This window comes from Vitis vinifera, chromosome 16, assembly GCF_030704535.1.
Source record: "Vitis vinifera cultivar Pinot Noir 40024 chromosome 16, ASM3070453v1".
NCBI classification, from domain to species: Eukaryota; Viridiplantae; Streptophyta; class Magnoliopsida; order Vitales; family Vitaceae; genus Vitis; species Vitis vinifera.
In genome coordinates this window covers 26,088,160-26,115,350 of record NC_081820.1, presented here as the reverse complement: position 1 = coordinate 26,115,350, position 27,191 = coordinate 26,088,160, and the positions used below count along the sequence as shown (strand labels likewise).

General features: G+C 32.9%; 1 protein-coding gene and 1 pseudogene across 1 annotated transcript; one reads left to right on the top strand and one right to left on the bottom strand.

The window, feature by feature from the left end:
- Window positions 1-6,122: 6,122 nt before the first annotated feature.
- Window positions 6,123-9,634, bottom strand: LOC100262350 (rust resistance kinase Lr10). The gene is made up of 3 exons (XM_010664696.3): window positions 8,886-9,634; window positions 7,507-7,533; window positions 6,123-7,395 (listed from the first exon to the last, which is right to left on the bottom strand). Exons 1-3 carry the CDS (start codon window positions 9,523-9,525, stop codon window positions 6,287-6,289), a joined length of 1,776 nt encoding a protein of 591 aa, XP_010662998.1. The 5' UTR covers window positions 9,526-9,634; the 3' UTR covers window positions 6,123-6,286.
- A 599-nt stretch (window positions 9,635-10,233) lies between these two features.
- LOC100267509 (rust resistance kinase Lr10-like) lies at window positions 10,234-13,903 on the top strand (annotated as a pseudogene).
- Window positions 13,904-27,191: the final 13,288 nt, after the last annotated feature.

The following is a 27,191-nucleotide window of genomic DNA, read 5'->3' as shown; positions in this document are numbered from 1 at the left end:
CAGGCTGCTAAATTAGAAGCAACTGGCTGCATACTTATTAATTCAACAGCATCTTGAAATTTGTTGCCAAGGAATTCATCGAATAATACCCGCAGGGAGGTTTGAATAGAAAATCTTTCCAAAACAAAATTTTCAACAAAAGGGGTCAGACTGGTTGTCTTCTCCAATTGCCATAATTTCTCTTTTAGGCAACAACAATGAGGATTTTGAATTCCATAAATGAGCAGAATTGACATATGCGACAAAAGAGACAAGATCAAGTTGATAACATAAAGAATCAGAAAGGTCTACTGTGCAAGATACCTCATCTGATTGATCACCTTATTGAGAAGGTTCTTCCAACCGGAGTATTTGGAACTTACTTGTTCGCAGAAGTTGCATCAATTTCCTTCTTGCTGCTCCTTATAGTAATTGCTAAGCCTGTATTGGATCCTTTGGTATACTGAAACTGTTTCAAAATATTCTAACACAATACATCAAGAATCTCTGGAAATTCTGAAACTACATTCCTAAAACCCATGAACTCCGTTTCCTCAAAAATAGTATCTCCCTGATTTGCATTAATCCCATTGCCATCACCAATCGTCTCTGCCCCAAATCTGTAATACGACCCAGAATCGGCGCCAATCCCATCAATCCATCACTGGTATCCCACAATTCTTCGTGCTGCTCTAATAACTCAAGGCGTGATTCAAAACCCTAGTTCAAACCATCCTTTTCAGTGCTACCCAAATCAATCACCTTCCTGACACTCTCCGAAACCCTCTGTTTTACAAGTCAGATTGCTTTCTCTGAGACCATTATTCTTACGGTCAGAAGCGCTTGGAAAATTGGAAGGGATAGAAGTGATGTTAGCCAATGATAACGTGATCATTCAGAGGCCAGAGAAAATATTAGCTTGGCTTTAACCTATTTAGTTATGCTTGAAAATAACCTCTGGAGTTGTGATTCTGTACGAGCCATTGAATCTCATAGGGTTAGAAAGGCCAAATCTGATGCCAATAAGACGCTACCTCCAATCTCCACAATCCACTGATTGCTGCACAGTTCACTCCTCATATCGCCACTTACATCATTCCTCAACATATACCCGAATACAAGAGCCCGGGTTCGAACACCATGCGAGGAAAAGAATATAGATAAAAAATAAAATAAAATAAAATGAAGTAAAACTCGGAGAAGGAAAGAACAGAGGATATTGGTCAGTAAGCATAAATAGCCCCCACTTCATGTGTTAATCCATGGGCTAAGAACAGAGAAAAAAATGCAGAACGATTCAGTCGAAAAACAGAACGTGATCACATTCAGGCATAGAGTTATATACTTCCGAAGACATCAATGACACCAAAAATTAAAACAAGGCGAACAAGCAAGCAACCAATCTCAACAAAACAAATTGTGGCCCTTTTCGTCCACACCAATCAACAACACATTGAATTTTTAGAAAAAAAAAAACCAAATGGAGAGATTGAATATGGATAAAAACACCGAGAGTAACTAGAAGCGTACCTGGACAATCTTGGTTGCAATTGCTCTTCTCCGTTTCCTCTGTTCTTCTCCCTCAAAAATTCTCCAATGCGTGCTGCTCCCCTCCGAATCTCTCCCTTCAGAATTTCTTTTCTCACATATATATATCACCTCCTAAATCCCTAATCTGTTCCCGAAAGGAAACAATCCCCTATTTTTTCTCTTCTTTTCTCCTTATCCTTTTTTTAAATCTTCCAATTCAAAAGCAATCTTCATAATTTCAAATTCCTCTCCCAAACCTTCCAAGGAGAGTCCCGCCTTCCTTAAACTCCAATAGTAAGTTTCCTTGCAAAAACATAAAAATTTTCTAAGTTAAATAATTGAGTGAGCAGATAAGCAAGTAAATAAATTAGGAAACGGTAAAAGTAAAATAAAATAAAACAAAACAAAATAAAAATAATAAAATAAATAAAATAAAATAAAATAAATAAACCAATAAACAAAAGTCGAGCCCAAAAGCCATGTAACCATGCAAGTCATACAAGTCACGCTGAAAATATCCGAATGGGCCAAGTGTATCTAAAAGCTATCCTAAAAAACAAGAAAAGTCTAAGTCTAAGTTAGGGCTGCCAAGGGTCACAATAAAGGGTCAGATAATCCCTTAACCAAAGTCTCCGAGGTGACTCAGAAAAAAGGTAAGTGGTATGAGTAGCCATGGGCCACCAAGGAACTATTTTGAAGCACTGAAAACGAACTTGAAGACATGTGCTAAAGGGACAAAATTGAGGGTCTACAAATACACTATATTTTTTTTCTATTCATGTTCTATGTCTTTACACAACCCGAGAGGCCTAATTTTAGGCATTAAAAAATATGTAACAGAAAAGTAAATTTACAATCACAATTAAAAGCAATATTTACAAAGATAGGAAGACACAAAATCTAGTAATGTTCATGGTGATAGCTAGACTTGAGTTGGCACTTGTTTGAAATTATCAAGTTTCCTTGATATTCTCATCATCCCAAATCCACTGCCCATCACCGTCCATGCTCACCACTTTCCTCACTCCTCTATCCCACATATCTGTCATCTCAAATCCTTCCAAACGGTTCCTCTTTCTTCACACCCTATTATTGGCGTACCCCCACTAATCACCTCACATTCCACCATACCACCCATCATCAATAATTCCCCTTCTCTCTTACCATCCTTCACACCCATTTGTCAACAGCCCATACCCATCCTTTCTAACCTTCATACTCGCCGATCTCATCACCTTTCCACTTTCCATGCATGAATACACCCACTTCCATACCTATATATTCCACCAATCTTTCCACCCCTCATGCACACTCGCTCCACCACCACACCATTTTTCCTCACCACTTCCTCCACTTGAACTCTCTTCCATTCTCGCTCATACCCATTTCATGCCTGCATCTTCCTATCCATATTCATACCCATTTTTCATAGATACCCACCGAGACACTCCTCTCACTACCCATCGAGCCAAACCATTCCATCAAACCTTCATAAAACCCGCTTGGTTTTATCTCCCACGTACCTAAACTCCCACTAGCCAAGGCCATTTGTATGACATGCTAGGAAATGCAGAGCAGATGAAGAGAATCATGCAGATAATGAGGAAAGCAGGCCTCTGTCCTGATGTTTTCTAGGTATCCAGATACCGATAATGCTGGACTGAATCCCCCTTCTCTCTCCGACACTACCACGCGGTTGAATGCAAGCTTCGTGGATTTGAAAATTTCCGTTGCCCAAGGTCGAATATATTGGCAAGTTTGGCTTGCAATTGAGAGGCTTTATAACATCCTGGATACTTTTCTCAACACGTTGGGTGGTCGGAAAGGATCTTTTGTTTGATAAATGTCACTTAGCGTGCTTTTTGTATTCCAGATAGTTAAACCAAATAATCATGGCCACTACTCGGTGTGAGATACGATGCTGCATAGGTTTTGTCTTTTGGAAAACTTATGAAATCTGGTCTTTCAAACCATGCTGCTGCAAGCAGAGTTGCTAGTTGCAGTCATTTTCTTCATGAGGATTACCCACGGATTTATGGTTTTGGAGGAATGGTTGCTTGCAAAACTGAATCAGGCACCAAATCATTGAATGACATGAAAGCACCTGAATGAAGGCGTCATATTGCAGAACCAGAAGTGGTGTTAGAGAAGGAGCGGGGAGAATTTGAATAATGAAGCAAGGATTGCATCTGGTCATGAAGGACATAGAGCTTATAATGCTGAAAATTCGGTTAACTATGTACAATATCAAGATGGCTAATCCCATGAAGGGATAATGGAACAAAACACTGGTGGGCGAGATCTGAATTATAGTCAGTATCAGGAAAACACCTATCCAGGGTGGAGGTATGACTCGAGTTCTGGACAATGATATCAAGTGGATGGTTATGGTGTGACAACCAATGTTCAACAGGACACTGAGACTAATTCAGTTATTGATTGTGTTGCTTTGGATGGGAAATCAGAGGTCTCTTATTTACAGCAAACTTCTCAGTCTGTTCTGGGAACTGTAACTGAGATTGGGATCACTGAGAACGTTTCTAATTGGAACAATCTCTCACAAGGGAATGACAAATACCCAGAACATGTGGTTTTTTGATCCTCAATACCCAGGTTGGTATTATGACACAATTGCCTAAGAATGGTGCTGACTGGAGTCATATACTTCATCTGTTCAGCCTACTATTCAAGCTCAGGGTCAGTAGAAGGAAAATGAGGTTGTGGGAACTGCAACTGAGAGTGGATTGACAGAGAGCATTTCTAATCGGGATCAGGTTGCACAAGGGAATGACAAGTACCCAGAACATATGATTTTTGATCCTCAATACCCTGGTTGCTATTATGACACAATTGCCCAAGAATGGCGCGCCAACAGAGCAACTCCAACGACATCCCTGGGCCCACGCATTTGTGTGTCCAGTTACATGGATACCTTTAGCATGGCCACCTTTATGCCACGTGCCATATCTCATTTCATCATTTTTTATTTTGAAAATAATTTTCCTAAACCCCATTTTGTGAATAAATTCTTCAATTCTGGTTTTTAATTAATTTCAAATCTCCAAATTTTTTTTTTCATCCTTAATATTTTTCTTAGGTTCCAAAAACCCGCTTTTTAATAAAATTTGGCTGTCATTTTCTTTCTGGCAAGCCACTTTCACATCTTCTTTGATTTTTAAAAATGTTTTAAAATAAACATGAATTTAATATCATAATTCCAAATAATGGAATTTTTGGAATTAATTCATGCAAAAATAAATGGGCTTTGATGGGGGCCCAACATGGGTGATGATTCCTCTAAAAATAAAGTTGAGTGAAGTGTCATGTGTGCCATTGATGATTTCGTATATGGTTTAGTGGCATGTGAGTCATGTTTTATGTTCATTTATTGTACACTAACCTCATTTCTTGATAGCGCATGGTGGCTCGTTACCAAGGTACGCACCCGTTCTCACTCTGGCCATTCTTTATTGAGCGTTTTGATTCTCGCATGTGCATGTTTGTTCTGGGTATCCATCGTTTTCCTTACTTATTGTCATGATTTCTGCATTTTATTAGTAAAGACCCGACTTTAGGGACTTAGAGGGGTGCTACGGTCTTTACCGTACCTTCCCGATAAGTAACTTGACCCCCGAACCCTATCTGCTTTTTCACAGACCACATTTTCCAAAATAAGGAGTCACACTTAGGGTTTTCTTTCTTATTTTGTTTACCCTTTAAAAATAAAACAAAAATAAGTGACGATTCCAAGTCATTTTCTAACAAATAAATCATTTTTCAAATTAAAAATCGAGCTCGCCATCGAGTGGAAGCGCATGAGCCGAAATGTAGGGTCCACAATACCATATATTGAGAGAGTTTGAGTTTATTATTATTATTATTATTATTATTATTATTATTATTATTATTATTATTATTATTACATAATCTATTGAGTCCATGTTTTTTTCCTTTCTCAATGATTACTACATGGTCACATATCATATGGTTCATTTCTCCCACAAGCTATTATTTTTCGTGGTCTAGTACATATGGTCCATTGGTAATTTGTATCAATAAAGTTCAAGATCAAGCCTTCACCTAACTCTCTAACTCCTTTATTGTTAGGATACCTGCCCTATCTTCACCATTGATATGGTGTCATAACCAAAGTGCTACTTAGCTAGCAGCAAATCCAGTGTTGCATGCAAGGAGTAAATACATCGAAATCGATCTCCATTTTATTCAATGCAAAGTTCTCCAACAAGCCATCACCATTCAGTATAATTTACTCATTACATAACTAATTAGTCTTACTTTTCAGTCCAATAAAAAAATGGTAAAGGCAAAAAAGAAAAAAAAAAGAAAAAGAAAAAAGAAAAAAGAAACAAAAGAAATCCTATATGGGTGTAGTGGATGGGACTCTTATTTTCAAGTTTCCTAGATCTAATTCTATTACTATTTCGTGCAATACTTTCTATCTTGAATGTGATGGACATTAGTTACTCTTACTTGATTGAAAGGTGATCTATAGAGTTGTGTGTAGCTAAACTATAAATTGGGTTGCGAGAATATTCTTGGACATATTCATTAAAATTTAATACACAAGAAATACATTATATGGGAATAAGAACTTTTGGAATCTAACATCAATTGAGCCACTGGTATAATCATTTTATACAATCATTTGTTCAATTAACAGAAATATAAATAAAGATGCTATGATGATGAACAACTACAATATGAGTTTTTATTAAACTATACATTCATAATAAGTTGAACATATAGACAATTATTTTTACTCTAGTTCTGAAATTATTGTCAACTCTTGTTGAAAAACTCTACTTGGCTTGCTCAAGTTTGTTGGAACTGTTGAAGCAAAAGGGTTAGGAGGCATGGTTAACTTGTCTCCTTCTCCTTCCAACATTTGAACCACAATTTTCATGGAAGGACGATCCACTGGACACCACTGAATACATGAAAGTCCCACAATTGCTAATTTCTTTGCAATCTCAACATCTCCTTCTTCTTCAATTCGAATATGCAATTCTTCCCCTATATCCAAATGATTATAAATCCATTCTGGGAAATATACTTGGCTAGTACTCTCCACACTAACATCAATGTTCTTCCTTCCTCCAACCATTTCAAGTAACAACATTCCAAAACTATAAACATCTGACTTATAAGACACATTCCCAAAATTCCTAGATAACACTTCTGGAGCGATATAGCCCATTGTTCCCCTTACAATTGTCATAGAGACTGCACTTTGTTCCTTGGAGCACAATTTGGCTAAACCAAAGTCAGAAATCTTTGGATTAAAGTTGTGGTCAAGTAAAATATTATGAGGTTTGATATCAAAATGAAGGATTCTTTGATCACAACCTTGATGAAGATACTCAATTCCTTTTGCTATACCTATAGCAATTTCTTGAAGTTTCTTCCAACTAAGTGAATAGTTCTTGACAACTTTTGAAAATATGAACTTCTCCAATGACTCATTTGGTAAGTACTCATAAATTAGAGCTCGATTAAATCTATCAGCACAAAATCCAACTAAACGAACTATATTAACATGGTGGATTGTACCCATTGTTGCTACTTCATTAATGAACTCTTCCCCATTTCCTTGAGAATTGTTAAGGATTTTTACTGCAACAAAAACTTCATCTGAAAGCTTTCCTTTGTACACGGTTCCATATCCTCCTTCCCCTAATTTATCTTTGAATTGACTTGTAATCCTTTTAATATCAGCATAGGAGTATCTTGAGGGCTTGAGAGCTTCATAGTCTTCTAGAAACTTTTTAACCTTTACTTTATTATCTCTTTCTACTTTATTTGAGCTATAGACACGATAAGGCACAACAATTACTAACATGAGAAGAAAGAAACCAAAGATTGCACCTGCATAAATAAAAAGAAGAAAACTTAAACTTTTTATTTAAATAAATAGGTAAAATAACCAAATAAAGAATCTTTATCTCTATAATAAAATATGTATAAATAGAATATTACCTGTCACAATTATTTTCTTCGATACACCTATAAAAAATTAAGAAAAAAAAAGTAATTAGCTTGTTATGCTCTTGGAATTAATAAAAACATGCTAAATTACATGCTCATGTGATATGATTTTAATCTAATTAATTTTATTCTAGGCTTCAACCTTATCTTTTTGGGTCCCTTTCTTGTATTCTATGGTTCATTTTTGAGGCAGTACCAATTTTGCTACTAACTCTATCCTAACTTGTAGTGGAAATTAAAACATACCCTTCTAATCCCTATTATGTATCATAGTTTTATGTTTCATAATACCGTATTGTCTTCATGACTCCCTAAACACAAATTCATCCAATTTTATGACAAAAATAAAAATAAAAATAAAAATAAAACTCCATGTAAAAGGAATGTGCAGAAATCTCTATCCTTATTCTATACCATTATATACAGTGATCCAATTGGTAGGTACGATGACACTTGGTGATTCGATTAACCATTAACATCGAACTTCTCATGTTAGGTATAAGGGAAAAGTCATCTATGTGGATAACCATTAAAACTAGAAAAATGATGTTTATGGAGTTTTTTACACAATTGTAATTATTGAGAGTTGAAATAAAGATGAATTACTTGGAAAATTAAGGGTTAGTATGGTCCATTTGGATATGAAAAAAAGAAAAAAGAAAATCAACAATATTCAACAATCTTAGTAATTTTTTGTTATTAAATATTTCGTTATCGAAAAGGAATACTTGAATGTCAATTGTATTACTTTGTATTTTTAGGTTCACATCCTTGGAAACATAAAAAGAAAATAAAGAAAAATATTAATTGTAAGTAGCTAGGAAAGAATGCAATATAAAAGAACTTTTAACAATTTTCTTTTATTTCTTTAATTTTTCAAAAAACTAAATCCAAAATAAACATTTAACTCTTTGTTCAATTATTTCCCTTAATTTTATTGAGCTCTAAAAATTTGAAGAAAGAAAAGAAAAGGCCTTAGTTTGGATCCATTAGTTTAGCTCAATGTTTTGAGGTGAAATGTAAGAAAAACAATATATTACTTTACCCAAAAATTCATCTAACAGGAGTTTTAAAATGTAAAAAAAATATTTTCACTAATTATTTCAAATTATTTTTTCAGATTTAGAGATTATTTTATCCCTTGTAATCAAATTATTCTCTTTTTTTTTTTTCTTTTTTTTTTCAGATTTTCAAAATCCCAATAAAACGCAAATTCAATCAGCAGAATTTATCAGCTCATATCCTTTACAAAGGTTTTTTTAATTCCAAAATGGAGCATTTGTATATTAAATCATAGTAGAGGATATGAGGTGAGCATGAAAGATGAAAAGAAGATGAATGGGGAATTAAGATGCATAGAGTCCCTTTACCTTTAATACATTCAGTTTCTGTGCTATCACTCTTCTTCAATCTGCATATTTTTGAATTTGACCACTTTAAAGAAAACGCACTTCCATTGAATATATAATCCCGATAAGCTTGATTACCTGGAGCTGAAGCGCTGTAAAGCCTGCGGCAAGAGGATAGGTTCAAATATTGGACAAGTTCGGAGGAATGAACAGCATAAACTGGGTTACCAGGGATAGAAAGGCAAGGGATGGGCTGATAAAAATATGCATCTGTTTTATCTGAGGAACAATCGAAGAAGGTATTCTCCTCCCCAAAATTGAACTGGAAGGGGGAGGCAGATAAATTGAGGTTTCCAAGCTGTCTCGCAAGGCAATTATCCGGGTCCTGGACAATGATTTCCCGGGATTTGTAAGTTATATCCTTCACCAAGAGCTTTACCGAACCTGGCAGCTCTAGCATGGTCTGATTATTCTCAGTGCAAGATAAATTAAATCCCGGGTATCCACAGTGGGGTGGCTGGCCTTGTAGACGGAAAGGGAACTGGATGAGTGGACCCTGGTCGCCACAACGATTTGATTTCATGCACTCATCTCGGCCCCCTCTCATCTCCACAAACAAGGTCAGAAACAAGAACAAAAACAAACAGAGATATGGATCCATTTTTATGGAAGGAATTTGTGATTTTTGCCAAGGACAGAAGTCTCTGGGATAGGAAAGAAAGTGGAAAGGGAGATACAAATATCGCGAGGAGATTAGCCTGAAAATTTATAGAGAAGAATTGTAGGAAGGAGGATTACTGCGGTGGTACATTTTACTAATAGATTTTCAGTTTATAACAATGTCCTTTCACCCTGTATCACATGTATATGTTTATTTTGTCTCTTTCAAAATGTAAGTATTCCATTTAATTTATACATATAAACATTTTTATGTAAGTCACATTACCTACTCTAAAATTTAATAATACTTCATTTATTATAATTTAAATCTAAATGGACCGTCCTCCTTAATTTATTTTGTATGTTTTTTAAAAATCAAATTTTGATTTAAAGTAGGCATTTGATTAGAAGAAATAAAACTTAAAATACAAATAATAAAAAACTATATAAAACATATAGAAGTTTAAATTATTGGAAAAATGGTAACTTAGCATGATACAGTACATAATTCATTATTTGTACAAGGTTAATTTGGTATACATTATGGCCCATGTCGAGGAAAGTTGCTAATTCAGAAGTAAGATCCTTTTTTTTTAAAAAAAAAAGTTAATTTCAAATATAGTGATTCTTGATTTTCATTTTCATTATGCTAATTCAGAAGCCTCTAATGATTGAACCTGATCATGAACAGAGGGTGGGTATGCGTTTCTTCAATGTGAAGTTATCCATACATAGAAAAATCAAAGTAGTTGACTATAACAGTCAATAAGGCTCATTTCACACTCTTTTCACGTTGCAGGAAAATTGGGACCGCAAGCCTGTTGGGGGATAATTTGATCTCTCTCTCTTAAATTAAACATAAAAGCAGAAGAATTCCAACTCCGTATCTCTCTCAAATGTTATGATGTTTAGAGAAGCACAACTTGTGGCGTTAGCGCTCTTCCACACTTTCTTGCTTGCAATTTGTGCTGCTAATGGAAACCAGACTTGCAGACCCTCTTCTTGTGGAGAGATTCAAAACATCAGCAACCCTTTCCGATTGAAAGGTGATCCATTTGGGTGTGGTGATCCTGACTATGAATTGGTCTGCGAAAACAATCGTACTATGGTAAACGTCCGGGAGGGTGAGAAATACTATGTTGCTGATATCAACTACGATCACTATACCATTCGGGTAGTGGATCCTGGGGTCGAAAAGGGCAACTGTCTCTCAACTCCTCTGTATTCCTTGTCATATTACAGCTTTCATTCATATTATTATTGGGTACTGGGAGTGACCAATACAACGGTTTTGATGAACTGCGAGCAGCCAATAAGTGATGGCAACTATATTCCTATCACTCCTTGCAACAGAAGCAATGTGACATCATCTTCCTCACAAACATATGTTTATGCACTAGTCGGAGGAGAACTCCTGCGGGTGCATGATATTAAGTATTCATGCACCATCCTCAGGACTATTGCTACTCGATTCTTGAAGCACGACAATCTTTCAATGTCAGATTTGCAAGAAGTGCTGCTTCTGGGGCTTGATCTTTCATTTTTGCGCTTCCGCTGCAAAAGCGAATGCGAGGTGAAAGGGCTAAACTGCGAGCGGAATTATAGCAATTATACCGTACAGTGCACCAAACGTATGAGCAATGTTTATTTTTATCCATTCATGCATTTATTTTGCTTGCAAGCATAAGTCCCTTCAACATTTTATAACTAATAATATTTGCTTAATTGGTTTGATCTTGCAGCTCGGAACTTTCTGACATGGTTCTTTCTCTATATCAGTGAGACTTTGGGAGTTTACTTTTATTATCTTTCATGTTCATTTTTACTTCTATTATCTTTCTCATGTTAAATTCAATTTATGTTGTTTTTCTGTTAACAGGAGATATATTAGGTGTGGACCGTTTTGTCGAATGTAAGGCTTATTAGTTCCATTTGTTGCAGAAGAAAGATAGTGAATTTTTTTTTTTATATAGTTTTTTACTTTCATTCCATTAATTTCAAGATGGTACCTGTGGGCTGCTTAATATCATTGTCTAGTTGGCAGTCACATAGACCAAAATGCAAAAGCTTCTTCTACTTTTACCATTGACCATATTTACTGAATTTCAACCTGCAGACTTCGGATATCTTTCGGATGGAGGCGGAACAACTTTAGCTGGTAAGGCTTTCAGAAGTTCTTTATAATAATAACAATAACAATAACAATAATAATAGTAATAATAATAGATGGAGACTCCATGTCCCTTAAAATTATTAATTTGATGATAAAATGAAATGATAATTTATTTTATCATCAATGATGATGATTATAATAATAACTATGAGGATGATTATTATTATTAATATTACCCTTTCTCTTCTATCCTATCCATCTCTTCCTAATTTTTAATCAAAACCAATAGCAGTAATAATATTTCTCTTCTATTTGTTTCCTGCTCATTTTAAATCTATCATATGTATGAATCTTTCTTTTCTTGAACTTAATAATTTTTGTTCCTCTCATATTTGCAGTTGGGGCAATCTTGATATTTCAACTCATGGGTAAGGCTTCCAGATCTCAATAAGTCTATAATTGCACACGTCTTATACCTCTTTTTGCCTGGCACTTTTGGAATCCTTTCATTCAAGATAAAAGCCGACAATCAAGTTTGGCAATGCATTTGGTTGTACAAAATGAATCATAAATTGAAATTCCAATTTGTGAAATTCATAAATTTTCTATCAAATAAAATTATTATTATTTTTAAAAAAATTTGTGATGTATTTGATTTCAAATTATTCCCAGATTTGTTAGAGTACAAGGAAATTGAAGAATAGAGTTGGAATTTGGCATCTAATTTCATTCCTTAATTTTGTACAACAAAACAAATTTTCTCAATTGATTATTCCATCCTTTATGTATATCATGCTGTCACCCAAAAGCAAAAGAGTCACATGACTATGTTTGAGTGGAAATCCAAAACCTAAGATATAGGTGAAATGACCTTTTCATTTGTTGCATTTGATGATTGAATGTGGTTAGATGATTATAAATCTTCCTCTGACGTTTTTCATATCTTTAACATGTGATTTATATGTAGTCATGATCATCATCGGACGAGCTGTGATTGGTATTTTGTGCCTCTTTGCCTATTTAATTTACAAGTTTCGACGGAGACACTTATCATTAGATGATGATATTGAAGAATTCCTACATAACTACCAAAATCTTCGACCAATCAAATACACATATTCAGACATAAAAAAGATGACTTATAATTTTAAGCATAAATTGGGTCAAGGAGGTTTTGGCTCTGTGTACAAGGAAAACTCCGAAGTGGCCGCATTGTAGCTGTAAAAATGTTGGTTATGTCAAAGGCTAATGGGCAAGATTTTATCAATGAAGTTGCTACAATTGGAAGAATTCATCATGTTAATGTGGTGAGACTTGTTGGATTTTGCATACAGAGGTCAAAATGGGCCCTTATATATGACTACATGCCCAATGGATCTCTTGATAAGTTTGTTTTTCTTGATCAAGGAAACAACATTCCTTTGAGTTGGGAAAGATTATACAAGATTGCACTTGGAGTAGGACGTGGGATCAAATACTTACATCAAGGGTGTGATATGCAAATTCTTCATTTTGATATCAAGCCACACAACATTCTTCTCGATGAAGACTTCACACCAAAAGTTTCAGATTTCGGTCTTGCAAAATTATACTCAACAGATGAAAGTATTGTATCAGTCACTGCTGCTAGAGGAACCTTAGGCTACATTGCTCCTGAATTGTTCTACAAAAACATTGGAGGTGTATCATTTAAGGCTGATGTTTATAGTTTTGGAATGTTGTTATTGAAAATGGTGGGGAAAAGGAAGAATGTGAATGCATTTGCAGAGCATTCAAGTCAAATATATTTCCCATCATGGATTTATGATAGATATGATCAAGGAGAGGACATGGAAATGGGAGATGCCACTGAGGATGAAAAAAAGTATGTAAGGAAAATGGTGATAGTTGCGCTATGGTGTGTACAAATGAAGCCTATGGATCGTCCTTCAATGAGCAAAACATTGGAGATGCTTGAAGGAGAGATTGAACTATTGAAAATGCCTCCTAAGCCAACTCTATGGTCTATCGAGAATCATGAGCAATCCATGGTAGAGGTACCAATTTCATCATCCAATTCCATGGGTACAATCAGCTTAAATGGAAGGTAGTCCTACTCCATCTAGTTGCTTATTTTGTAATCCAATAATAATGTGTGATTGTGTCTTATGTGTAAGGTTTCTATGAGATCAGTGTATGTAATAAAATAAAGTTTCTACTTCAAACAATAGTTTGGTTCCTTGTAAGAAAGGTTATGTACAAGTAATAAAATATCATTTTAGATGTTTGAATAGTGTTCTTGCTTGCCCGTAAAATTATCAAAGAAAATCCTCCATTTCCTTTGAAGTTCTTTTCTTTTTTTTTTTCAAATATTCTACAAAAATAATTATTAGGGTTGTAGATGTTCAAGTAAGTTATTTTGTTATAACTTGTTGCTAGTAGTAATCTGGGCTTTCAAGGAACAATAGTGCCAATTAAAACATTTCTTTTGTAAGTAATTCCATGTGGTTTTTGTTAGAGAAGTGTCCTTGGGCCCTCTAAAGGTTACAATTACATTCTTGGACATTGGATTGCACCATTCCATATATGGTTCTTCAAATTAGTGGACACTTTGATTTCTCCATTCATAGATTTCTACTCCTTGTTGAAATTTAATTAGGACTTTGATCTTACCCTTCACACTTTAAATCAGGCTCTCAAATCAAAAGTTGCATTTTAATAGAGAAAGAATTAACAAAGAAGGAACAATTTGAGAGCTCAAACCTTTCCTTGGTATATGTCTATTACTATAATTCATTATGAGCATAAAATTGTAAGAGCAAATAAATATTCAAAATTTTAAAATGGTCTCCTACAACTCACACCCTTTCAATAATTTTTGTGGACCATTGTACATGTGGTCAATTTTGATGCTTTATTTATTGAATATGACTTTTCAAATAAAACCATTGAGTCAATTTTCTTGACACTAAAAGTAAGTTGGTTCTTATATTTAAAGGACTCTATTTCTTTTATCTTTAGAAATGTGAAATGTGCTAGATGTGATAGGACCACAATACTACATGAATTATGCCGATAATACCATACATTGTATTCCAGTACGTATCTATGAGTAATGTCTATTTTAATTTATTTATGAATATATTTTGTTTGCTAGATTTCCGAAGCTCCACTCCCATTAAATATAGAATATGGGGAATCTAGATTTTCCATGAATTGGTCAAAACCTGTGTGTGAGAATTGTGAAGCAAAAGGTGGGAAATGCAGGCTGAAGATGAGTAATGGCATGTAATATGAAATTGAGTGCATAAAGAAGCCAGAAAAAGGTACGTGCTACACAATATTAGCCCATGCCATATTCCTTTGCACCCTGATATGGAACCTCTTCTCCAATAAATGGGAATCAATATTATTAATGTGCTGCATTTGAGATTGGGTACAAATAGAAGAGGATAAGAATATATACATAGATCGTTCTATAGCATTCCAATATATCCAATATAATTTAGCCACAATATGTGCTATGAAACAATACTAAAAGTCTGTTTGGTAATAATTTTAGCAAGTGCTTTTAGCATGAAAGTGTCTTTTTTTTTTTATAAAAAAAAAAAAAGGGTTTAACAAAATTTATGAGATATTTTTAAAATTTTGAAAAATTCTTTATAGTATTTGTTTTTTTAAAGAAATAGTTGATAAGTGATTATCATAAAAGCACTTTTAGATGAGCTTAAGCACGCTTAAAAAGAGAGGACTTTGTGGAAATCTAAACTTTACAGATTATATTGATGAAGCTCCAGAATGATAAGCGAGAAAATGTGAAATTCAGATGAAAAAAATCAAATGGGTGTGAAGGTGGTAAAGAGATTAGGGGCACAGAGATCTCTGCCATAGCTGCGAGTGATGGGGTCCGAGCTCAGAATTGAGTATTAATTGGCTAGGCTGACCAAACTTTTTGAGTTTTACAAGTCAACCCAATGAAATGTGGAAACGTGGCATGAGTGAGTTCAGGTTCGTTTCATCATCAAGTTTGTCGTTAGGTCGGATGGCCCACAATTGCTGACCGTTTTGTCTGCATGAGCTGGCTTTGTCGACCCCTCTGCCTTCTCAGGCTGGTGAGGTACAATTATGATCATTCACCCCGGGATGGGAATAGTACACGCGTCCCAAGTACACTATATGTAATCATCTTCCTTGTGCAAATGACCTGGTGGACTTAAAACTTAAATAAAATCGAAATATATATATATATATATATACATACATAACTAAGGTGATATTTAGTTGATGGTCTAGACTAGGATAAAATATTAATGAAATCTATATGTGTATGTGTAATAGTTTAATTTATATAATGATATAAATATACTTTCTTTTTTCTTTTTGAAACCAAAATTTTATCTTTTTAAATGAAAATTTGTCATCTCCTTACAAATGTGTAATGAGCTTGATGTGATATAAGAAATGTGTGAATTTCTCAACCATGGATTTTTGGGGTCAAGTTAATTTATTGTACCGCGTGCTCGATAGGCCATAAAGGATGCCAATGTTGAAAAGTGAAGTAAGACAAAACGAAACTGACTTGCTTCTCACCATCTTCCATCTATCACATCTTGCTCATCTACTTTTCCATGAAAAATCCACCATTAGGAAGTTCTCACCTTCCATCTATCACATCTAGTTCATCTACTTTTCTACAAAAAAAAATCCACCATTAAGAAGTTTTCACCCTTTCCCATCTATCTCATTGCACATATCCAAAGGCAAAGGAATCAAATACTCCAAATGTAAGGACAAACCTCAATATAATGCCAAGATTGACCAGGGGGTCTTCTTTTCAAAAGTCATATATGTATAGATTCCATCACCATAAATTAATAGTGGCCCATATGTAAGAACATCGAACCACACAAAAAATATGAATTGTAGAGTTCACATGTATATGATTGACCATATGGAAGCAAAAACCGTCATTGGAATTACCAAAGATGTATGATGCTACAAGGTGGTTTTCATTTAAAAAAACATATATGTATAGATTCCATTACTATAAATTAATAGTCGCCCATGTGTAAGAACATTGAGCCACACAAAAATGTGAATTGCAATGAGTTCACATGTATATGATTGACCATATGAAAACAAAAATAGTCATTGGAATTACCAAAGATGTATGATGCTACAAGAGGGTCTTCATTTCAAAAGACATATGTATAGATTGCATCACTATAAATTAATAGTGGGCCATATGTATGAACATTGAACCACACAAAAATGTGAATTGAAATGAGTTCACATGTGTATGATTGACCATATGGAAACAAAATCAGTCATTGGAATTACAAAAAATGTATGATGTTTACATTTTTGCTTTTGGAGAGCCTATGAAAAATTTCCCATTTTCTATGCAATTTTACTAGGGGAATTCTTTGTTTACAACTTCAAGATATTGAATATTTTGATTATGTGCTTTTGGAAATATTCATATATAATGTATCCATTCACTTTGATGGTGACTTTGACGAATTTTTTTATTTATTAAAATGATTAAAAAATGGTAGGCTCTTCACTTAGATTGTATTGGCAATAGGTTGTACAAGCCTCAAGGATTTTAATCATTTATAGTATAGCATTTCCTTCAGACAATTTACATTTTTCTGTGTGGTTCATTTGATTTCAATCAATGTTGAAATAGGGTCCACGATGATCGATGCGATGATCAACCAGGCTATAGTGAGTGATAATTCCATACAGTGCTTTTATGGCCCACCATGCTATGTAGTCAGTCAAGTAAAAAGCATGATAATTAAGAAGCCATGGTCTTGTTGCTTCTTGATCAAGTAGAAATGTTAACATGTTAGATAGAGTATCACTATAGGTAGAAATTGGCCTGTGTCGTTGTGTATGGGCACTGTGAGGGAGGTGGTAAACTTACGGGCACCGTTCTTTTCACTCAATAATTCATTTCTGAACGAACCATCCATCAATCAACTCGATCACAGCTCTGATTTGTTTGCTCAAGTGACGGCCCAATCACGCTATTTTCTTTTTTTTTACCATGAAGTGGCATTGGCTTGTCAATTCAGAATCTGAGTCACCGGCGTGGCATGCTACCCCATACATGTACAACAGGTACTCCTATAGTCACAGAACCACTACCAACGGTGGGGACGTGGGCCTTTGTCACGGTCCAGATTTCAAACAATTTGCAAGCGAAGCATAACAACAGACCAGCACAAATAAATAAATAAAAATAAAACAAAACAAAAATGAAATTCCAGATGTGTACTTTGCATGACTAGTAGTATTCACCTAATAATGATCACAATAACAAAAGGAATTTCAATTGGACCAAAATGCTCATGCTCGATGGCTGCGGATGGGGGTTTTTGTGAGACGTAGTTTGGTCATTTGGGTGGATTAGAGAATCTCAAAGGCCAACAACCGAATGGACAATCTACTAACTTTGTAACAACTATTGTTGATTGCATGTGAATCACGTGGAGGGCAAATGGTAAACATAACGTTAGGGTCCCATGTTACCTTGTCGCCCAAAACCCAGAAACCAAAATCCCAAGGCTAGGGACCTTGGGTCCACCAGTGGAGTAATGGCATTTTGGAATCGAATAAAATAGCCTAGTTGTGTATGGGCTGATCACTAGGCTTACCCCATGAGCCTATTATTGGGCTTGCTCCTCTGGAAGGCATTTTGGAACTAAATGAAATAGCCAAGAGTTGATAAACTCGTTTACAAGCCTTTTATGTTAATGTTCTGGCTGAAATGGACTAATGTTTAAAACAACATCATATTATTAAATTTTCCATTTTCACAACTCAAATCATACAAATAATTAAATAAATTACTTTTATGAAGAGATGACCTACTCAACTGATTTTATTTGATTATTGTCTTTTTATCACCAACCCTTAGCAGATTGCATAGGCTAACACCTAAACAAAAACATGCTGGTCTAGTGAATGTCTTTCAATTGATAGTTTAAGAATTCATGCCACCTTATAGTACATGTCTATCGTTATTATTCATTTTTAGTGTAAAATTGAAGGAGTGAATATAAATTCCATAAAAAATCTTAGTTGATCCCTTTCAAGCATCATAGTCCTTCAATAATTCCAATAAGACTATTGATGGTGACTATTATAGTGTCATCAATTGTATAGTCCATTATACATGTGCCAATTTCAAACAATAGCCTACCAATGAATTTTCTTACCAATAAATGGATATTTGTCCTCACCTTGGAATACTTTAACATCTTTGCAGGAAGACATGTGATTGCAGAATAATTTGCGACAAATAATCTCAATTGTATAGTCCATTATACATGTGCCAATTTCAAACAATAGCCTACCAATGAATTTTCTTACCAATAAATGGATATTTGTCCTCACCTTGGAATACTTTAACATCTTTGCAGGAAGACATGTGATTGCAGAATAATTTGCAACAAATAATCTTTTTTGTTTTGTCTTGCTTGACTAACCAAATAAAATATTGATTGATCTTTATTATGAAGGTGCCTTGATAGCTCCTTCAAGTAGCCAGGAAAGTTCTCTTTAAAATTGCTTAGTTTGTACTATCATTGCAAGAAAAAGGTAAATGTTATTTATCATCTTCTTATAAATATTAAGTAGATGCAAATTATGAAATTACATAAAATAATGTCATATTTAATTGATGGTCTAGACTAGGATAAAATATTAATGAAATCTATATGTGTGTGTGATATTTTAATTTATATTATCATATAAATATACTTTTTTTTCTTTTTGAAACCAAAATTTTATCTTTTTAAAATTAGATTTTTAAATTTTTTTTATTCAAAGTGATTAACATGAAATATTTCGAAAAGAAATATTTTAGTGATCCAACGAATATGAGAAATAAATTTACTATCCAAAATATAAGTATATATATTCCATTTTTCTTCATGAGATTGTTAAATTCAATATTGTCATAAATCATAGCCCTCCAATAAGACTTTGACTACTATATTGTCATAAATCATGTATCATATGGTCCATTATACATGTACCAACTTCAAACAATGGCCTACCGAGTGAATCTCTCAACAATAAATGGATATTAGCCCTTGCCAGACTGTAAGACATGTGATAGAGGAAGAATCTTTGAAATTTTCAAATATGGATTCTTGTGGAAAAGTGGGTGATATATTTCAAAAAGCCGACAATTAATTTTTTGGGTTTTGTCTTGCTTGAATAACCAAATAATTTTTTGAGTTTTGTCTTGCTTGACTAACCAAATAAGATATTGATTGATCTTTACTATGAAGGTGTCTTGGCAACTTCCCCAAGTAGTAAGAAAAAGCCAAATATCATGTACCACTATCTTATGAATGTTAACCAAATACAAAGTGGTGAAATTATATAAATTAAGATTATATTCAATTGAGGGTTTAAACTAGGATAAAATATTAATTTGTATTTCATATATATATATATATATATATACATAATTTAAATTTGTATTATAATATAAAGATGCTTTTATTTTTCTTCTTTTTGTAATAAAAATTTTATTTTTCTTTATTTGAGATTTTTCTTCTTTTTATAAAAGACATCTATATTGCATGTTTTTTTGTGAGATTATTAAATCTCATATAAAGGGATATGATAAATAAAATGAATAATCATTTTTCTTATCTATTTTTCAACCAAACATAAAATAAAGTTGATATGATCTTAAGAGCATAGCATCTATCTTAGATAAAGCAAACAAAAATAAAAAAATAAAATAAAAAGGTTATTATGATTTGCAAATAAAACTAAAATGTAAATCAATTATTTTGAAGAATATAAATGCCCATTACTACATCAACAACCCTTGTACATGGATCAAAATTCTTAGTTGGTCCCTTTCAAGCATCATATTCCTTCAATAATTCAAATAAGGCAGCTTTGTTGATCTTGGCCACCACATTGTCATAAATCATATAGTCCATTATGCATGTGTCAATTTCAAACAATGGCCTACCAATGAATTTTTTTAGCAATAAATGGATAGCAACATATTCCTTCAACTACTCCAACAAGACTGGTTTTGTTAACAATGACCACTATATTGTCATAAGTCATATGGTCCACTATGCATGTCTCAATTTCAAAAAAAAAATGTCTACCAATGAATTTTCTTAGCAATAAATGGATCTATGAACCTTGACTTGGAAGACTTTGACTCCTTTGCCTTAAGAAATATGACCGAGGGAAGGATCTATGAACTTTTCAAATATGGATTTTAGTGGAAAAGTGGGTAGTATATTTCAAGAAGGTGATGAATAATTTTTTTGGTTTTGTCTTGCTTGACTGACCAAATAAGACATTAATTAATCTTGATTGCAAAGGTTCCTTGGCAGCTTCTTTAAGTAGCTAGGAAACTTCAATATTTAAATTTGCTTGGTTTGCACTATCATTGTCAAAAAACATAAAATGTTATCTATAATCTTCTTATGAATGTTAAACACATGTAAATGTAAATGATGAAATTATGTAAATTAAGGTCATGTTTAATTTACGGTCTAGACTAGGACAAAATATTAATGAAATATGATAATTAATATATATATGCTTTTATTTTTTATTTTTTATTTTGGTTATTCAAAGTGATTAACATGAATTTTTTTTGAAAGAAATATCTAAGAGATCTAATAAATACAAGAAGTAATTATATTGTCCAAAATATATGTAGATTCCATTTTTTTTCATGAGATTGTTAAATTTCGATATGATAAAGAGAATTAATAAAGCTAATATGACCTTAAGAGCATAGCATGCACCCTTAGATAAAGTAAACACAAAAATAAGAAGGCTATCATGATTTGCTTGTAAAACTAAAGTTTGAATCAATTATTTTGAAAAATATGGTGCCCATGAGTATTTCCAAAGCCTTGTAAGTTGGATGAAAGGTTAACATACAAAAGCGTGGTCTTGGATTAGAAAATGCAAGATATAGAAAGAAAACACACAAAGTATAGGTCAAATTAAGTTTGCAAATATTTTTTTTTTTCTTAAAAATAATAAAGAACTATTATTATGACTATTCTCAAAATTCATTTTTGAAAAATGCTATTAAAAGTAGACATGCCACATTCATACTCGTTATTAAAAAAAAAAAAAAAACAAACAAACAAACAAACAAACAAACACAGAAAGAAGGAAAAATCTATTAAAAAAAAAAATTCTATAATTAGAGTTACAAGTTAATTTTACAATCATCTTATAATTAGAGTGAAAAAATAAAATTCTTTTTTATTATTATTTATGAATGTATGGTTAGCAAATGTTGTAATTAATGGTTCATGATCAATGAGATATTTTTACAATAGACTACTTTTAGGCTCAATTTTGAATTAAAGTCGTGTTAATTAGAGTCGTGTGTACTTGAACTATAACTTGGGTTGTGAGAATATTCTTGGACATATTCATTAAAATATCATACATGAGAAATACATTACGTGGGAACAAGAACTTTTGGAATCTAACATCGGTTCTGGTATAATCATTTTGCACAATCATTTGTTCAATTAACACAAATATAAATAGAAATGCTATGATGATGAATTTTTATCAAATTATACATTCATAATAATTTGAACATGTAGACAATTATTTTTACTCTAATTCTGAAATTATTGCCATTTTGTCTAGTTGTCTAGTAGGGAACCCGATCTCCATTGTAATCCTGAGCAGTGAACATGGAGCTTTTTCTTGTCAAAATTCATGCTATCAATTTCCATACTTTGTATCAGAACTCTAATATAGACGGAAAAAGAATGAAGACGATTGTGATGGGCTATATAGGATGAGGGTGGTCCAAATGGCAGCCACTGGGCTTTATATTTTTTTATTAAAGGCCGGAGTTGTTTGGGCCGACCTTGGGCCTGAGTTTTGGGTTTATTAAATCTCATTACAAGGTCCACCCACAGTGAGACTTGGTAAGGAGAAAAATGACCCAAAGAAATAATGGAAGGCCATTGATGGAATGCGCAATTAATGTTCCAAACATTAAGGCCATGTTTGGTTCCAGAAATTACTAAAAAAAGAAAAAAAAATGGTAAAGAAAATAATTTTCTTATATTTACTTTCATTATAAAAAATAAGAAAGAAAATTAAATATAATTAAAATTAATTAAAATATATATATATTTTTAAGTTATTTAATCTTTATATAGAAAAAGAAAAATAGGTGAAATAAATTTAAAATAGTATATAAAAATAATTTATTATTTTTATATTATTATTTTTATTTTCCTTTACTTTTTTTTTTCTACTTTTTCTCTTCTTTTTTTTTCATTCATTTGTATTTTTCTTTAAACTTTTCGAAACCAAACATAACTTAAGGGTATATTTGGTTGTGGGAAAATGAAAGAAAAAGAAAATATAAAGGAAAATTATTGTTTAGTTGGCAGTCACATAGAGCAAAATGTCACAATCATTTATTTTTTATTTTCATTCCATTAATTTCGAGATGATACCTGTGGGCTGCTTAATATCATTGTCTAGTTAGCAGTCACATAGAGCAAAATGCAAAAGCTTCTTCTACTTTTACCATTGACCATTGACCATATTTACTAAATTTAAACATGCAGACTTCGGATTTCTTCTATATGGAGGAGGCAAAACAACTTTACTCGGTAAGGCTTTGAGAAGTTCTTTATAATAATAATAATAATAATAATAATAGATGGAGACTCCAATTTAAGGGTCTCCAACGGGCCGGGCCGGGCCCTTGATATATCTAAGGCCCGTGGCCCAGCCCGTGGGCCCTCAAGCTGGGCAGGCTTGCGGGCTGTACTGGCGGGTCGGGGTAAAAATTAAAATAATTTTCAGTTTTGAAGGGAAGGGGTTCGAATCCCCTTCCCTTATGGAACCATAAGGGAGCTAGCCACCAATTGAACTGACCCTCTTTTGTGTAACTATTTTGCATTAGTTATATATATATATTAGAAATGTTGTATGATTTTTGAAAAAAAATAAAAGTGAGTCGGTTGTTCAACGGTCACATGACCGTTGAACATGTCACTCATAATTCAATTTCAAATATATGACAGTTGAACGGTCTTGAAATTTTTAAAAAAAATTAAATTAAATCCTAATATTTAAATCCCTAGAAATATTAAATACCCTCAATTTTTTTCTATTCTCTCAACTCTTAAGCTCTCTCCCATTCCACAATATTTTCGACTATTGCATTTTGTCTCAAATTATTCAATATTATTGGTGGTGAAAAATAAGCATTGGTGGTTCAAAGAGTTCAAATTTGAAGGAATTTCTGCTTCGGTTCTCCAATTTAGTAACATACTTCACCTTTACTTTTATTTATTTGTTACATTTTAATTTTACATTTATTATTTTTAGCATAATATTTTATCAATAATTATAATTATGGCAAGTGGTTCTTGTTCTTCATTTAATGCATGTGATAGCAAAAAATTTACTTCAAATATATGGATTTTTTTTTATAGAATAGAAATAAATTTAGAAAATAATAAAAAAGAAATAAAAGCAAAATGTAAAATTTGTAACAAACTTCTTAGTGGTGGCTCAAATGCAGGTATAAGTCATTTAAAAAGGCATCATGAAAATTGTAAAACTAAAAATAATGTAGATATTAGAAATTATATGCAATTAGGTAAAGATGAAAGTGGAAATTTAAAAACATTTTCTTATGATGAATCTTATTGTCGTGAAGAAATGATTGGTTATATAATAAGAGCAGAACAACCTTTCAATTTCATGAAAACTCATGATTTTACGGGAACAATGCAACGAGCTGTTAATCCTCAGAAGCTGCTTTTAGTGTAGGTGGAAGACTAGTTAGTGATAAAAGATGCAGCTTAGCGCCGGATTCTATTGAAGCAAATATATGTGTGAAAGACTGGGCAATAGCAGATAAAATGATATTTGATTCTATTCAAGAAGAAAATATGCTTGTCGATATGGAAAAACTAAAATCATCAAGATCTTCATGGATTTACGATAGTTCTCCATCACCGCCAAGAGATAATGATTAAAATATTTTACTAAATGTATGTCATATTTTTATTTTTATTTTTGTGGTTGAAAAGTACAAATAATTGACAAATAAGTAGGTGCCAACCTAGTTGGGATGTATTTATTTTGTAGTGATGTAAACTTTTCCCATATTTTCAAATGTAATGTATATATTCAATGAATAAAATAGTTAGCAATGAATATTTTTATTAATGTAGCATTTTCTATTTCTTGAATATATTTTTTATATATATATATATTTTTAAGTGGCGGGCCCACGGGCGGGCCAGCCCGCCGGGCCAGGTAGGGCCTAAATTGGGGCCCATGGCCCGGCCCATCCAAAAATGGGCTCGGGCCGGGCTTTAGCCCGCTGGGCCGGGCCACGCGCTTTTTGGAGACCCTTAGACTCCATGTCCCTTAAAATTATTAATTTGATGATAAAATGAAATGATAATTTATTTTTGAAGTTCACTATAAATAAATAAAATAAAGAACTAATATTTTAAATTACACATTCAATCCCGTAATAGTCAATATGTTATATTTGCTTAATTTTATTTTTAATTTACATATATATAATAAATATCTAAAACTTTAAAAAATATTATAAGGCATTTGAGATTGAGGTCATAATTAAATAAAGAAAATATATTTAAATTAATCAATAGTATAATAAATGATTGGATTTTTCATCCACTTAATTAATAATAACTATAATGACGATGATAACAATAATGATGATGATTATTATTATTACCTTTTCGCTTCTATCCATTTTTTCCCTAATTTTTAATCAAAAGAATAGTAGTAATAATATCTTTTATATTTGTTTTTTGCTCATTTTAAATCTATCATATGTGTGAATCTTTCTTTTCTTTAACTTAATAATTTTTGTTCCTCTCATATTTGCAGCTGGGTCAATCTTGATATTACAACTCATGGGTAAGGCTTCCAAATCTCAATAAGTAGATCATTGCACACATCTTATAGCTCTTTTCGCTTTGCACTTTTGGAATCCTTTCATTCAAGATTAGACACTACAATCAAGTTTTGTAAACATTTGGTTGTACAAAATGAATAATAAATTGAAATTCCAAATTTGTGAAATTCAAAATTTTCTTTCAAGTAAAATTGTTTTTTTTTTTTAAATTTGTGATGCATTTAATTTCAAATTATTCCCAAATTTGTTACAAGGAAATTGAAAAATAGAGTTGGAATTAGGCATCTCATTCCATTCCTTAATTTTGTGCAACCAAACAAATTTTCTCCATTGATCATTCCATCCTTTATATATACCATACTGTCACCCAAAAGAAAAAGAGTTACATGACCATGTTTGAGTGGAAATCCAAAACACAAGTGATTAGATAAGTGAAATGGCCTTTTTAAAACTAATTCTATTTGTTGGATTTGATGATTGAATGTAGATAGATGATTATAAATATTCCTATGATGTTTTTCATATTTTTAACATGATTTATAGGCATGATCATCATTGCGAGGGCCGTACCTGGTGTGTTGTGTCTGCTTGTCTATTTAATTTACAAGTTTCGACGAAGACACTTATCATTGGATGATGGTATTGAAGAATTCTTACATAGCCATAAAAATCTTCAACCAATCAAATACTCATATTCAGAGATAAAAAAGATGACTCATAATTTTAAGAATAAATTGGGTGAAGAAGGTTTTGGTTCTGTGTACAAAGGAAAACTTTGAAGTGGTCGCATTGTAGCTGTAAAAATGTTAGTTATGTCAGAAGCTAATGGACAAGATTTCATCAATGAAATTGCTACAATTGGAAGAATTCATCATGTTAATGTGGTGAGACTTGAAGGATTTTGTATACAAGGATCAAAATGGGCTCTCGTATATGACTTCATGTCAAATGGTATATTTTTAAGTTATAATCTTTATGTGATATGCAAATTCTCCATTTTGATATCAAGCCACACAACATTCTTCTTAATGAAGATTTTACAACAAAAGTTTCAGATTTTGGCCTTGCAAAATTACATTCAACAGAGGAAAGTATTGTGTCTTTCACTACTGTTAGAGGAACATTGGGATATATAGCTCCAGAGTTGTTCCATAAAAATATTGGAGGAGTTTCATATAAAACTGATATTTATAGTTTTGGAATGCTATTCTTAGAAATTGTGGGGAGAAGGAAGAATGTGAATGCATTTGCTGAGCACTCAAGTCAAATATACTTTCCATCATGGATTTATGATCGATATGATCAAGGAGAGGACATGGAAATAGGATAGGCCACTAAGGATGAAAAAAAGTATGTGAGGAAAATGGTGATAGTTGCACTATGGTGTATACAAATGAAGCCTGTAGATCGTCCTTCAATGAGCAAAGCATTGGAGATGCTTGAAAGAGAGGTTGAAATCTTGAAAATGCCTCCTAAGCCATTTCTATGGTCTATTGAGAATCACGAGCAATCCATGGTAGTGGTACCAATTTCATCATCCAATTCCATGGGTACAATCACCTTAAATGGAAGGTACTGCTACACCATCTAGTTGCATATTATGTAATCC